At 37.0% G+C, this 16,234-nt stretch overlaps 1 protein-coding gene across 2 annotated transcripts in view; it reads right to left on the bottom strand.

The window, feature by feature from the left end:
* GIGYF2 (GRB10 interacting GYF protein 2) overlaps window positions 1–16,234 on the bottom strand; it is a 95,895-nt gene that overhangs the window by 66,399 nt on the left and 13,262 nt on the right. Inside the window, exons 4-6 of one of the 2 annotated variants that reach the window (XM_031968171.1) lie at window positions 13,893–14,001; window positions 8,690–8,804; window positions 7,084–7,124 (exon numbers count right to left, since the gene is read on the bottom strand). In XM_031968171.1, the coding sequence (XP_031824031.1) occupies window positions 7,084–7,124; window positions 8,690–8,804; window positions 13,893–14,001 (265 nt within the window). The remainder of the gene's footprint in view (window positions 1–7,083; window positions 7,125–8,689; window positions 8,805–13,892; window positions 14,002–16,234) is intronic. The other variant, XM_031968170.1, reaches the window with a different exon arrangement.

The following is a 16,234-nucleotide window of genomic DNA, read 5'->3' as shown; positions in this document are numbered from 1 at the left end:
TAGGAAACATAACCAGGAAGACTCTTCAAGAATTTAAGGATTCAAACACACAAACAACAATTAAACATTGAACAGAGACTGGCAAGGAAGTAATCTAGCTTGAATATTTGTATATCAAAGAATTAAGAACAAAATTTCCTCTTCTAAATTCAAAGCACAAAGATTTTTCTGAAAACAGAAAAGAGCAGTAACAGGTTGGACCAGATGATATTCGAGATTCTTTCTAACTCTATTATTCTATGATAACTATATTTTAATCCTCTTTGTGAATGGATTCCTTACTTTCAAGCATATCTCTGTGAGTTCTTTCCAATGATGTATTAACTTGGTATTAGACAAGGATATCAAAATCTTACAAACTACATTAATGTAGAAAGGAATAAACTAATTAGAGGTACAATGTAGATCCATGAAAAGTATCAGAAAAAAACACAAAATTGGCGACCCAGTCCAAACTATCTGAAAAAGAATTGTCTCTAAAACCTGACTGCCAAGTGTCCTTTCATGACTGTTTGAAGACAATCTAGGAGAAGGAGTTCACCAAGTTTGGAATTTCTTCTATTATTGGACAGTGTTAGAAAAGCTATTAACTACATAGTACTGAACTCTCACTTGGCCATAGTTGCTTCTATCTAGTTAAGTTGTTAGCATACATGAAGAGTTGGAATGGACAGATCTCAGGAGCTCCTCCAATCCAACCCCCTTTATTCTACAGATGAGAAAACTACAGGATATAAATCCAAGTCTTGTGACTCCAAATTCAGCCTCTATAACACACTGCTGCCTTAAAACAGATTACAGTGATGAAGCAGCTAGGTGACGCAGTGGATAGAGCCACCAGCCCTAAAGTCAGAAGGATCTGAGTTCAAATCTGGCCTTGGACACACAATACTTCCTAGCTGTGTGTGACCCTGGGGTCACTTAACCCCAACTGCCTCAGCAAAAAATTAAATAAATAAAAGGCAGTGGTGTTTTTTTCATGACTCAGATTAGAAAAAGCATTAAGAGAAAAAATAAAGAGACCTATGTTTCAGTTCCAATTCTGCCATGTGACTATGAGTCCATTTTTCTCATCCATAAAAAGGATGGAGTTGAACCAGATACAAGATGATTTCTAAAGTTTCTTCTATCATTCTATGACTCTGTGATGTGCCAACTCAATTTTCATAATTTCTGATAAAAGACAAGGCAGAGCATACAACCTGTACTCTGTGAGCATTGTGTATGTTACATTGTCATATTATACAGCCTTCCCTTTGAGATAATTTTAGCAATTAGGAGAATCCATTTGTAAACCTCACTTGGATCTGATTCACAGTAAATACTTTCAGAGATAAAACAGAAAAGTCATTCTTTTTCTCAAGATACTAACTAACCTGACTTCCACCAAAGTCTGGAACAGTTTGCTGAGGGACCACAACCTATGGTGTTTGCATATTTGCATTGAAGGAACAGGGAAGAAGATATGAAAAACTAGTAATCCTACAACACTGAGTACCTTTGGAATGGTGAAGAAAAGCTCACGAAGGAGCTACCCCACAATATGTCCCTGGATTCTCAGTGCCTGCAACTCTAGATTGCCAAGGATATACTTCCCTGGTGAGATCATTCTATCCCATATTGAGCCAGAATTTGTCCACTCAAATAGCCTTTCACCTACTCTAATCTGTATGACTTTCCTGGTTTTCCATTTACTGCTTACTATGATAAGGAAGCTTACTAATCATTTATGATTATCTTTTTTTTTTTTTTAATTTAATAGCCTTTTATTTACAGGATATATGCATGGGTACCTTTACAGCATTAACAATTGCCAAACCTCTTGTTCCAATTTCTCACCTCTTACCCCCCCACCCCCTCCCCTAGATGGCAGGATGACCAGTAGATGTTAAATATATAAAAATATAAATTAGATACACAATAAGTATACATGACCAAAACGTTATTTTGCTGTACAGACTCTGAAATATTGTACAATTAGCTTGTGAAGGAATATGATTATCTTTTGTATAACAAGTTGTTTATTACAACCAGCCAAACTGGAGAGTATGAGTATAAGCTGACTGTTAGCCTCTCTTGGAGAGTGATAAAAGAGCTTTTGCCATGGACTCTAAAAGTTTCATACTTTTATGTTAGCATTCTTACAAGATACTAAGTCAGTGGAATTGATAAGAGACAATAATCATGTACCTAATTAGTACTTACTAGAGTTCTACAAGATTCACACCTTTAAGAGAACATATATAAGCTAGGAGCCTCAACCAGAATTCACCTTCTGATTCAGGATTCAGTCGGGGAGATTCACAAGTCAGAGAAGGCAGCTCTCGGAACCAAGACTACAGAAGACCTCTAAGAAAAACTAGCTGAGCCCCCAAGTGAAGGAGATAAGATTTTGAAGGAGACGACAAAGGATTTGGACTTTTAATACCTGGCTGCATTTGGGGACATTACACTGAACTGAAACAAAGGCTGCCTCCAGAAGCCCCTCAAGAAACCTGCTCTCAGAGAACATTACACTTTTAGATTGCCAGTATTCAAGGTGTGGTAAATAGAATATCCTTCATGGGAATTGTCCACAAAGGACTATCAGAGCCTTAGAGAAATAATGGGACAAGGCAAGATTAGCTAGCTGTTCACGCCACACTCAGGTCAGCTGTTCTATGCTAAAAGCACCAACATCTATAATATATATGGGTCAGGGAAGTAAGTCAATGCTAATACACTTTAATTGATAATCCATTTAACATAGTTAATCTCATAACTATTTTTCAAGACTGAAATTTTTAGAATAGAGCATAAGCTAATACAATAACCACCCTATTTGAAACAAGCACTTGAACCTTTACAAGAGAACAGCTAGATGGCAGGGGAACAGCTTGTGACAGCTAGACATAATCGGATCCCATTTTAGTCTTACAGTAGTGTTCAAATTTAAGTGAAACAAAATAAAATAATTTATTGATTTACACAATAAAATTTAAACTGTCTAAAAAATAAACAAGAAAAGGAAAGAAGGAAGGGAGAAACAGAGGGAGGAAGAGAGGGAGGAAAAGAGGGAGGAGGGAGGAAAAAAATGGGAGGGAGAGGAATGGGGGGAAGGAGGAGAGGACAGAAAAGTGGGGAAGGAGAAAGTTCTTATAATCGATCCTAAATGGATCTTTATCATAAGATTCTGCTCTAACAAGATTAAGAATCCCTTTCCAGGTGATAATCTTTCAAATAAAGTTACCCCCCACTCTCCTTCCCCCAACCTAAGACTTCTGGTCTCCTACTAAAATCATCCTTTAAACCTAACCTCATATGGCACAATATTTCAGGAAACTCATCAACCTATCAATGTCTGTTAAAACATGGTATCCAGAACTGAACACAATATTCCACCATGTTTTGACCAGAATAAAATGCAAGGGGAGTATTACCTCCATACTTCTTGGAAGATAAAAAACACAATGCAGCCCAAGGCCATATTCTGTGGCAGCCACATGACACTGTTGAATTGTACCACCTGCCAGTCCACTATCATTCTATCCCATGTTCTTCAGAGTCTTGTTCACTGTGTTCTTGTGAAGATTTTTTGATATCATGTTTTTATTTCTACATCATTTCATGTTACTTTATTTTGGTCCAATTGGTCCTAACCTATCAAAACCTTTCTGGATTCTAATTAGAATCCAGACTAATTAGTCTGTATGTTACCAGCTTTTGCACCATCTGCTAGTTTAACAAAGAAGACATCTCTTCTTTTATCCAAGTTATGGAGACAAGTCTAGATCCCTGTGGCAACTCACTGAAGGCTTACTTTTACATTACATGCCTTTATCTAAATGCTTTGGGTCAAGCTACAGAATTAATTCTAAAACTAACTGTGCTATCATCTAGCAATTTTCTCCCCTTTTTTCCTGTAAACATAAAAAACTTGATCAAAGCTTTGCTAAAATTCAGGTAAACTTCATCTATAGCATATCCCTGATTTACTGATTTGGGAACCCTATCTAAAAATTTACATTAGTGTGCCATGCTTAATAAAGTCATGATGTCTTGGATCATTACTTCCTTTTCCACTAAATCTGTCCCAAGCTGGATTCTCAAAGAGGATTCTTCAATTAGCCTAGTGACAAAAACCTTTTAGAATTTTTTTGAGCATATACTTTAAAACTTCTTTTCAACAGAAAACTATGACCCTTATAAAGTGAAAATGCACAAATTCTATCTGTTCATACTCTCACAAGGATTTATAATTTCCCCTCATTTGGAAGCCCCCACCCTCTTTGGTTTACATGGGAAAAGAAGATGGAGAAGGATGAATAGTGCATTAGTGATAAACAAGTAAAGAAAGAGGACATATTTAAAATAACACATGTCAAGTTAAAGCAAAAACCTATGAATATAATATTTGTTGTATTTTTTTTAGTGAAGGATAAAAATGGCATAAAGAAAAGGTCTTTTTTAAAAACCTAATAACTATCTGCCACTAAAAAGTTATTTTTGTTTTTGTTGTTATTGTTGCTGTGTTTTGTTTTAAAGATATAGTACATCAAGAGGTTTTCATCCTCATACAAGATTACTGGACCACAACTGACCAAAGGGAATACCTAAATAGGAAGCAGCATAAGATGCACTTATACTGCTTGAAGCCCAGAAATAGAATGCTGGGTTTAAAAGTCAGGAAGACTCCTCTTCCTCTGGCCTTTATACACTTACTACCTGCATGACCTTGGGCAAGTCACTTTATTCTGTTTGCTTCAGTTTGCTTAATTGTAAAATGAGCTGGAAAAGGAAATCATTGCAGTATTTTTGCCAAACAAACAAACAAAAAAAACCCAACCCAAATGGGGTCACAGAGTCAAATACAATCGAAAACAACTGAATGAAAATAAGAAACCAGATGCACTTGGGTTATGAAAAAATAACTGTACCTTGAGACTTACATTGAACACTTTCTCCCTAAAGACTTTCTTTGACATTATTTCCTTTATACTCAACCCATAACTAAGTCCAGGATCACAATCCTCATTTTTCCAGGGTAAAATTTGCAACAGACCCAAAAGAATGCACACTAGGGAGAGAGGGGATGTGGAAGAAGGAGCAAGATAACAGGATCACACATTACTTTTAAGGAACATCAGCACTGCCTCAATGTATGCTGCACAAGCAGGTAGTAATGAGTGGCCTGGAGCCCTCCCAGTAAAAACTAAGTGATCAATCATGTGTCAGACAGAACAGATAGGGAAGTCTTGTTTAGGAATAACTTGGACTCCACATAACCTCCCCTTCAGGTACCTTCTGATTTTGTGAAAGTGTCTTACAGAATTCATTATGAATAAAGAAGGGTTAAGAGTGGGGCTGATGGTCAATATCCTTATGTTTAGCTGAATGAGCCAAAAAACTTGCCTCTGATAGTAACCATGCAACATCTAAAACATTTTCAGTTTCTCAGTACTTCACATCAAAAAAGGGTTAATTATAATGATATACTCACATTACAAAATTTACTTATCACCTTACTCCTTGATATGTGTAATATTTAGTATCAACCAGGAAACTTGGTATAGAATGTAGTCTAGTACTCATTCCATGAGTTCTTAATATAATTTTTGTGGAAGCAATTTTAGTCTCTGCTCCACATCACAGAAAGATTTGTATACATTAGATTGCCTTCAGTCTCCCCACTTACTGTAGATTGCAATTGCTCACTCCCAGCCTCCACAGTAATAGGCCCAAACATAGTGACAGCTAACAGGAACTTGCAGTAGTCTTATTCTTTAACGTAGCAAGATTTAGAGAAGGGGAAGTCAGCCAGATTGAAAGTCAGAGAACAAGAGGGTCCATAGTCTACTCGGGGGCTTCCTGCTTCTTACCTACTCCCAGACATCAGAGCTCTCTGGACTATAGTTTCCCCATAGGTTAACATGAGTTAACTTGAAAATCGCTGCTACGTCTAAATCTGAGTTGTACAACCACAGTCTTAAACAACTATCAGGTAGATGAGCTTTTATTTTCCCCAAAAAAATTCACTCGAAAACCTAATACATTCTGGGAGGACTTCCTTCCCAATTTTAATAACTCAATAAGTTTCCAAACATCAGTATTGTAATGAAGCTACCTGTAAACTTAGACCTCTTGCTGTATCTAAAAGGAAAGACCCAGCAGGGAAAGCATTTTTTTTTTTTAACTGAATACACCCTTAATATACTTTATGTGGAAAATGACCCTCATGGGATTAATACAATATAACTGTAATCCACACACATGGTTTTCCATGAATTATTTAACTCATCAAAAACTACAGGCTTTTCCCCATATTTTATTTGATACTTAAAGTGGTGGCTATAACTTGTTAATCACTTTAGTAGCATCTGTAAATCATGTGGAACAATATGAATGGTATTTCATTATCTTATCAGTTAATCAGGCCAGATTTGAACTCATCTCCACACCCATCTAGGAGTATTATGAGCATTACCAATTTCACTTTACAATCGAAGAAAAAGAGGCAAAATGACTTCCCCAAGTTACAAGCTAGTAAGGGTGAAGGGTAAGATTTAAACTCAGGTCTATTCTCACTCTAAATCCAGCCTTCAGTGTATTCTACCACAATGCCTTTTCTTTCACAGCAGTATTTGGAATCATTCCTAAGACTTCGTTTTGCAAAAAAGCTCTCAGCAAACTCCCTGTCCTGAACTCTGGGCCATACTCCAAATCCATAATTGTTATCCCTTTTCTAATTGGAAATTGAAAATGTGCTGCACATTTGCCAAGTAATCTAAAGCAAGGCTTTCCAAATGGAAAAAACTTAAACCTCCAAATTTTCTGCCATTACAACCTACAGTCTGCTTCCTGCCCCAATCATCTTTTCCCACAAAGTGATTCAGATCAGCCTGGGATGCAGATAAGAGTCAAATACCCATGATGAAAACCTTGCCATGCCTCTAATTAGGCATCTACCATATCCCACATGTAGGGAACAGAAGGCAACTCTAAGAGAACTGCCTTAATTCCTTATATCCTAGTATACCTCAAAACTGAAAATAAGCAATTAGAGAATGCAAAGTCATAATTCAAACTTCCAAACAAACACCTTACCTGAATCTTTTCGCCCTGGTTTTTCAAACCGTCTGTCTCCCCTAGAAAAACAGAAATAAACTTTTGAACAAGGACTTTGATCATTTCACTCCGGTTTTGGTATACTTTCTTCTTAGCTTAGGACTAACAACCAAAAAGAGGGCTAAGATTTGCTAAAAAGTCTCATTGAGCAATCTGAAAGGACAAATATTTAGCTGTTCAAATTCACCTTTAATCCCAGTCAGCATTTTACTACAGGTTAGATTAGCTATCCTGAGAGACATTGAATGACTGAAAACTGATTCTACAGAGACTAGGGCAGTCTTCGTTTCAGGGAAAACCATGGGTTATGAAAAACAGCAGGTATCTTCTTAAAGGCAAGAGGCTGTTTCCCTCCCACGAATCAGTGATGAACCCAATTCACTACTGTTTCACACACAGTCCAAGACATATGTACTGGTGGAGCGGTGTGACTATCCACTATCCATCCGAGTGTAATGACAGTCTGGACAACAAGCTTTCTGCATTCATTTAGACCATCTCATGTGGACAATTAGGGCCATGCTCCATTAAATTCTATGGATTTGGAGAAGCAGATCATATATGCTATATCTAAGTAGATTATAATATAAAAAACTGAATGAAGGATATAAGCATGACATTTGAATTAAATGGAATATTATTATTTCATAAGAAATTTTCTAAATTAAAGAATTTAGAGAAACTAGCTAAGGCTGGTATAAATTCTCACAGAGTGAAGTGAACAGAATCAGGAAAATAATTTCTACAGTGATACATATAAAGGAAATATAAATATGTACATATATTTATGTATATGATAACATAAAGGAAAAGAACACTGAAAGACATCAGAACTCAAATTAATTGAGTGAACAATTGTTTCTTCAGAGGACCAATGGTGAAGAATGTCTCTAGCTTTAGGCAGACGGCAGGTAGACAACACAGACATTTTCAGACAAGGCCAATGTATTGCTCTGTTTTTCTTGAATATACTTATTTGTTTAAAAAAAAATAGAAAAAAAACTAGGGGAATGGGAAAGAAGAAAACCACTGGGAATAAGCAACTTTTTAAAAAAGGTAAGAATATCAACAAAACATTTTAAAAGGATATGTATACAGCAGAAAAAGCACTTCTGCCAGTCATGGAACAGCAAGAACAAAGGATAAGCAATGGTAAATCCCCATTCACAATATCAGAAGAAAATGAGGAAAGTCCCTAATCCATTGTTAGGACACCCTATAGAAAATTTACATGAGGACATTGACAAGGGCTGCACAGATATAAACCCCTAGATAGGGTGCAATCTATACAGATGGAAGGAGCACCCACATTGCTCAGAGATTCAACAAGCTACTGACAAAGTATGGACAGTCTTGCTGAGAACATATATGTAAAGTGCACAAGAATATTGTTTATCAGGGATATTCTTCCACTGGGTTTCATTTCATCTCTCCTCTCATAATATGAGCACGTTTTCAGCCCAGGCAGCTACGCAGACCATTGAGCTAATCCAACTTGTAGAGTGGCCTTGCCCCAGACAGAGGAAAGGGAAGTGGTCCCAGGGCCCACGTTTGAAGCTGCGGAGGCCACTGAGGCAGGGGTTACCTTTCTTCCCAGCTCTGTGATCGGTGCATTTCTCGGCCACCGCCACCTCGCCCAAAGCCACCCTCAATTTCGTCAAAACTTCTTTGGTAAAAACCACCTTCACCTCTGCCTCGACCTGCAGAGACCAAAAAACACAATAAGTGGCCATTATAGCAAGACATTCTCCTAGCCATCAAAAAAGAGGGGTTTCTATTCACTTTCTTTCTTTTTTTTTTTTTTTTTTTTTTTTTTTTTTTTTTTTTTTAACAAGGTAGTCTTGCCCAAGATCTCACAGCTGTTAACTGTCAAGTGCTTAAGGCCAAACTTGAAGTCAGGTCCTCCTGAATCTAAGGCCAGCACTCTATCCACTATGCCTCTTAGCTGCCCTTCTTTTAGTTGTCAATAGCCACTAAGTCTTCCTAGATACCAAGCTGTAACTACATGATAAAACAACTTTCCGTTCTGTATATGCAAATCAAGTGCAAGGTTTAAAATTTATACCTACTTTGATTTCAAGAATTTGTTCAAGTACCTCAGGCTCCAGAGCATATCTGAACTACTATCTCTTGAATTAGCTACAATTGTCAGATTTGCTGTCATTAGTTAAGTGCAACAGGGAAAGAAGGTAGCAACTTTATCCAAGCCATTGATAAAAATGTTCAACAGATCAGAAATGAGGAGAGGTCATTTAAGCCACTAGAACCGTCACTCTGGAAAAACAATGATCTATTAAAGTTTTCCTCTTAAATATTCAAACAGCTAGAAATGAACCCATATGCACGATAATCCAAATTTCATTTCCCCATATTATCTTCAAGAATAGCAGAAGGGAGTTCATGACTTTAAAATCAAACTGTATCTATGGCATTCTTTTGTTCTACAAATATAATCACTTCAGCAAAAAAGTAAATTAATTTGCTTTGGCATGAATGATGCAAAGCTAGATACTCATGTTATTTCCTAAGGCTCGTACTAAGGGACCAGAGATTGTCCATTGCAGGATCCATTCCAAAATTTTCATGAAAATGGATGTCAAGCTGACCTCCATCTTTTTGCCTTACAGTGCTCAACTAGTACTTTATTTCCCCATGACTCCTCAGAGATCTAGGAATGGTGCTAACCTATCTAAGTAAACAGACACTCCCTTACTATCTGCTCACCTACTTGAAAAAGAGGAAATATCTGCCTTCCCTCAAGTCTGATGATTTTGATTTAGTAAGAGTCAAATAATTATGTTTCTAACATATATCAGCCTTTCCACATAAACAACAGACCTGTCTCTAGATCTTCTTGCTGATTCAAACTCTTGTTTTTGTTCCTGTATCCTAAAAATTACCTAATTCTAGAGTGACACTATTGCCATAGGACAGCACAGGGATAATGGCTCCACACTTGTCCTTATTTCTCTGCCCTGAGTCTTCCATCTTTGCTAAGAGGCCAGTTTCCTTCTTATGATCTCAGCTCAGGCACTTGGGTTTTCCAATGTCCTTCCCCTGTCATTCCCCATATACATATAGTCTTAACTTTATCAAGTATATTTGTGCTCTTTTAGGCAGAAATTCTGCCCCCCCCCCAAAAAAAAGCTTTTGGAATCCCTATCAAAATTAATTAATCCTAACTTTAAAAAAAGTTTTTTTTTTTTAAACATCTGGAGAACATGTTTAAGTACAACCAGTATTCCCTTCTCTATAATTGGTCACTTTCTCCTAAGATTCTTATAAATTCCAAATCATTTTCCCTCTTTGATCGTAACAAAATTCAGAATATAACAGGTTGTTTTTGCTTCCTCTAGTTTCTAAGAAAGCAAATGTCAGTAAGTCAAAACTCTACCAGATTTTAGATAAATGAAACCATTCATTCTAAAGCTTGCTTATTTTCCAGTTTTGTAGCCTACATGAAGATAGCAACTTTCTGAGCAGCTCATAGTTTTGTTCAGTGGTATCAGTCGTGTCCAATTCTTCATGTTCTAATTCATTTGGAATTTTCTTTGCAAAAATTACTGGAGTGATTTGCTACTTCCTTCTCTAGCTAATTTAACAAATGAGGAAAGTGAGGCAAACAGGATTAGGTGACTTGTCCAGAATCATTCAATTATTATCGGAAGCCATTTAAATGGAGCTTCTTGATTCCAGGTTCAGAATTCGATTCACTATAATACCCAGATGTCCAATGTCTGTTTCTACAATTAGATCACTATTTTTTACTTTGTCCGCACAAATGCTTTCTATTGTTCTTATTACATTCCAAGATTTATTTCTACGCAGGTGTACATTTTATCCTGTAGTACATGCTTTAATATAAAAGAAAGGCAGTGCAATTAAATGGAAAAAGCACTGAAATAAGGCTGATTAGACTTGGGATCACCTGCTCATTAGCTACATAATTCTGAGATGTGAAAGTCTTGTGATCCAGTTTTCTCATAAGTACAAGTGAATAATAACTCCTATATAATGTATTTCACGTGACTACTACAATGATAAAGCACCTTTGAAAAATGGCTTTCCAAAACCTCCCCCCCCCCCCAAAAAAAAAAAAAAAAAAGAAAGAAAAATAACTTTCCACTTCTAGTCTTATTACTCCTACTCTCTGGGCAATTCCTTTTAAACCAAATGTTGCCAGACTCTTGTTGTATTCAAATTATAATTCCCATTCCACCAAACCTCACACACACACACAATTTATTGCTGGATACTTTTCTCTCTTCCCCTCAAATTTCAGCTTCTCTTAATCATGTCTTTGATTCCTCTATTATACAATAACATTCTATTATACAGTAACTCTTCTTCAAAAGCAGAACCTCTTCCCATTCTAGAAGCCTATAATTCTAGTAATAAGTCAAGAATCAAAGAAATCAAATCCTATGAATAGACAGTTCTCAGAAAAAGAAATCAAAACAATCAATAGTCATTTCACTTATGCTCTAAATCACTAACAATTATTGTTGTTGATTCACTCCACTTGTGTCCTATTCTTCATGACTCCATTTAGGGGCTTCTTAATAAAGATACTAGATTGGTTTGTCATTTCCTTCTCCAGCTTATTTCAAAAATGGGAACTGAGGCAAACCAGACGAAGTGATTTGTCCAGGCTCACACAAGTATTAAATGTCTGGAGTTGGATTTGATCTCAGGTCCTCCTGACTCCAAGGCAGTACTTCCATTGTGCCACCTAGCTGCATTCACTAATGAATTAGAAATACAAATTAAACCAACTTTGAAATACTGCCTCATATATATCGGATTGGCTAATATGACAAATGCTGGAGAGGTGTGGGGAAAAAAGGCACACTATATGAACAAAAATATTTCTAATAGCTCTTTTTGTGGTGGCAAAAAACTGGAAATTAAGGGAATGCTCATCAATTGGGAAATGTCTAAATAAGTTGTGATATATGTATGTTTTGGAATACTATTGTGCTATTAAAAATACCAAGGTGGGGTAGGTTCAGAAAAACTTAGGAAAACTCAGGAATTGATGCGAAGTAATATGAAGACAACCAAGAAAATACTGTACATTGTAATAACAACATTATAACAATGATCAACTGGAAAAGACTGGGTTACTGTGATCAAGACAATTCCACATGTGAACTTTAGTACAGACTGAGGAATATTTTCCTCCCACTTTCTTTACTTTTCTTACTTAAAAAAATAAAAAACTTTTTGGGAGGGGGGTGAGACTTCACATTCATAATAGGGATCACATCGCTTGCTTTTTCAATTAGGTGGAAGAGGGGCTGGATAGAAGGAAAGATTTTAGTCTAAGTTTAAAAATTTTTAAATGAGGGAGAAAAGAGAGGGGAGAGAGCAAGAGAGAGGAAAAGGAAGGAAAGAGAAGGAAAGATGAAAGAAAGGGAAGGAGGGAAGAAAAAGAAAGAAAAAAGGGAGAGAGGAGGCAGGCAGGCAAGAAAGAATTGGAAGGAAGACAAGCAGCAAAGAAGGGGATTCTCATTCATCCTATCTCCACCATGAACTTCTGCCACCATCAACGTAATGAGATCTAAGAGTACATTAGGAGCAATTTCTAATGAGAAGTAAGAAATAGGTATAAACGGTTAACAGTAACTGTCAATGCTTTTTTTCCATATCATATCATGAATTTCATTCATGAAATTTACAAGGAATTTAATAAATGTTTATTGATTTGATTAAACCTCTGAGTAAAGTAAGAAAAACAATTCCAGAGACCCGAGGAAAACAAATTAGAAAGTTAAGTCTTTTGACATTGACACAATGCCACAGAAAATCCTTCATGGACCTTTGTCATCACAAGTAAAGCAGAAGGGCATGAGGAGGACAACAGACATTAATTACACAAAAAAACAAAGTGGGATACTTAGTGTCATTCTATTTCTGCATTCAAGTAGCTAAATTTCTCTTCAAAGAATACTTGCTACTAAATAAATATATACATGTTCATTTTAACTCAAGATGCTCTCATATACCCAAATACTAACAAATTACAAAATAGAGTCAAACACAGCATCAAATAGGAAAAAAAGCAAAAAAATAATGGTCAACAAATTTGTCAGACTGCACATTACATTAACTGCTTTCTGTACAATTATTTCATGTTGCACTTTCAAGATGTCCCCACAGGAAAATACATTCCATCCGCCCTGCTGCCATGTATCTTGAGTGGCTGGGGTGTAGCAGACAATTCTACTAACATGGCCCTTCTTCCTAAAGGGGATCTGGGAGCCAGAGGCTGGTCAGGAAGCTAAGTCAGTTCAGAGAATACAAACTCTGCCAGGATCCTTAAAGGGAAGAGGATGCAGGGGAGAAGCCAAGGGTGCCAAGAAGAGTTTAAAAATGTAGAACCGGCTGTCAGGGTCTGCTCATGCCTCTAATTCTGGAGTAAGATTCCAGTTCAACTCCTCAGATTAGCCTCCAGGAAGCCCGGCCTCTGATGGCTTCTGATCAAAAATATTATGAGGGTACTTGAGCAATTTTTTTTTTCCCGCTGAGGCAATTAGGGTTAAGTGACTTGCCTAGGGTCACACAGGAAGTATTAAGTTTCTGAGGCTGGATTTGAACTCAGATCCTCCTGACTTCAGGGCCGGTGCTTTATCCACTTTATTATCCACTGTGCCATCTAGCTGCCTCCAAATCTTTGTATCCTGCTAACACAAGTTAAAAATCTTCACCTCCTTTTATCTTGAATGTGATTTTCCTTGAGCATCTTCTTGCTAGTACATCATTATTTTGTTAATATAAAAGCTCACCTCGACCTCTAGAGGAACTTCGACCTCGAGGAGCCCCTACCGCTGTTCCTCCTCCTCGTCCTGTCAATCGTAGGACAGCGGCACTATTTACAGACATGGAAAAGTTTCTCTGCCAAGGAAAAAAAGTGCAATTTGGGTAAAAACAAAAATTACATGAAATTGACCTTTCCCTCAAAACGTGCGCACACACGCATGTGCACACACAAATACAATCTAAAAGTAGAACAGCATAAGGACACTCATTGCTAATTTTGGCTAAGAATCAACATATAAACAATCATTTACCCAAAGTTCTGTGTGGTATGGCATGTTGCCCAGGATGGTGCTGGGGTCCACGAGTCTCTACAAGCCTAAAACCACATCCATCTCTGCCCTCAGGAGGCCTATCTTCAATGGGGCCCATTAAAGAGAGCATGTAGGGGTGTGCTTGGAGTGCCCCTCCTACAACAACCTCCTTGGGGAGGGAGGTACAACCATGTTCATACTATCCACATGTTATAGATGAGGAAGTTAAGTGCCATGTTTTTCCCTGCCAGAGACATCTTGACTCACAGTCAGCAAGGAGCCATCTATGACAGACTAAGACTTGAAGGAGTCTCTGAGCACAGTGCCCGGCACATAGGTACTTAATAATAAAAAAAATGCTTGTGGATTAAAGGGATCAGAGCATTTGGATGGTTGGAGAACACTCACTCCACACATGGAAAAGCGCATGATTCAAGGACAGAAACACGGGAAATGCTCTAGGTAGGAGGGCAGAAAGACAGCGCAGACACTGAGACTGCTCGGCTGGGCGGGCACTGGCCTTTACACAAAAGGGAAAGAGTCCAAATCAAGAACAGTTCTGTAAATACTCAACTCCTGTCTTTTCTCCTTCCTAACCTGAGGAACAGGTAAATGTTCTCAAGAGGCACGCATATGGGAAGGGTGAGAGACAAGTTGTCCAGGCCCAGAGAGAGCTTCAGAAAGCCAAATTCCATCACCATTAAACTTCCCCTTAATAAGCAATTATCTATCCCAACCTTCTGAAACAGTACCAACAAACACAAAAAGTAAAGGACGAATGTGACATTTTAAGTAATTCTTCTTCCACAAAGTAAATAAGCTAAAGCTCAACTTCTCCTCAGCTGGGGGATGGCAGGAAGATGACCATCTACAGAATCTATAGTGAGGGGTAAGAATGCAAGGGAAATATCAATACCAACACCATGCTTAAGTATGAAGGGGGATAGGAGAAGACAAACACAGGACTCGGACAAGGCAAACAGGAGGAAGAACATGCACAAAGTGGACCTAGTAAAAAACTGCTCATCCACTGACGAGATTTACGCAGCTCTAGCATATGATTGGCAAAGTCTTTGAAGAAAGTACTTAGAAGTGTCCTATTTCTTTACACAGATGCATTCTGTCCACATAGTGTCCTATAAATATTTAGACAAGAAAGGCTAAGATATCCTCAAAATATTCAAAAGATAACATTTAAAGGAAATATAAGGAAGGGTGGTTTAAATTGATTTTATATCATTTTTAGGTTCAAGTATATTTTTAAAAAAATAAGTGGAGAATATTTTACCAATACTTAAACTACAACTGGAATATAGGGAACAAAGGGAAAGCAACCCCCTCCAAAATAAATAAATAGCCCCCCCAAAAAAAGTCAGAAATAATATTGACATAGTGAAACAAATAGTATGTCTATGCCACCCTCTGGTTATTTTAACTCAGTATGAAAGTTTTGGCTTTGGAAATGGCAATGAAAATTACAAACTAGAATTTCAGATTAAGAGCACTTTTAACTAATGAAAAAAGTTAAACCAGAAATCTCAAAGCTTGCTTTTCATTCTGGACCAGCTACAAATTAGCAAAGAGGGGGTCTTAGTTTCTTTGTATCTTTTTTTTTTTTAAGTATTAATTTTATGCCCTAACATGTCAAAGATGTGTAGAAAGTATTACATATCCAAAAAGTAATTATCCAAACACAGGTGAGAAATAAAAAGCAACAAGATAAGAATACTACTTGGTTACTAATTTAACTTCCAAAAAAAAAAAAAATCACATAAAAGGAGGAATATAAAAGAGCTAAATGCCAATTTATGAACCTTCCAGCTCAAGGAAACAAACAGCTAATGAAGCATAGTCTCATTTGTTTAGTAAAAACACAGGAAAAGAGTATCATTTTCAAAGAAATATTTCTAACTTAAGAATACAAGGAAGGACCCTTTTTAACCTTGATAACAAATGCAATACGATCTCTCTGGTGAAAATATAAATTTCACTTTACCTGAATTAAAATGCCTTATTTTCTACATTTCTCTTTTTGCAAACTCATTTGAATCTTAAAT

Source organism: Sarcophilus harrisii, chromosome 4, assembly GCF_902635505.1.
Source record: "Sarcophilus harrisii chromosome 4, mSarHar1.11, whole genome shotgun sequence".
NCBI classification, from domain to species: Eukaryota; Metazoa; Chordata; class Mammalia; order Dasyuromorphia; family Dasyuridae; genus Sarcophilus; species Sarcophilus harrisii.
This window is presented reverse-complemented; position numbering and strand designations above follow the sequence as displayed.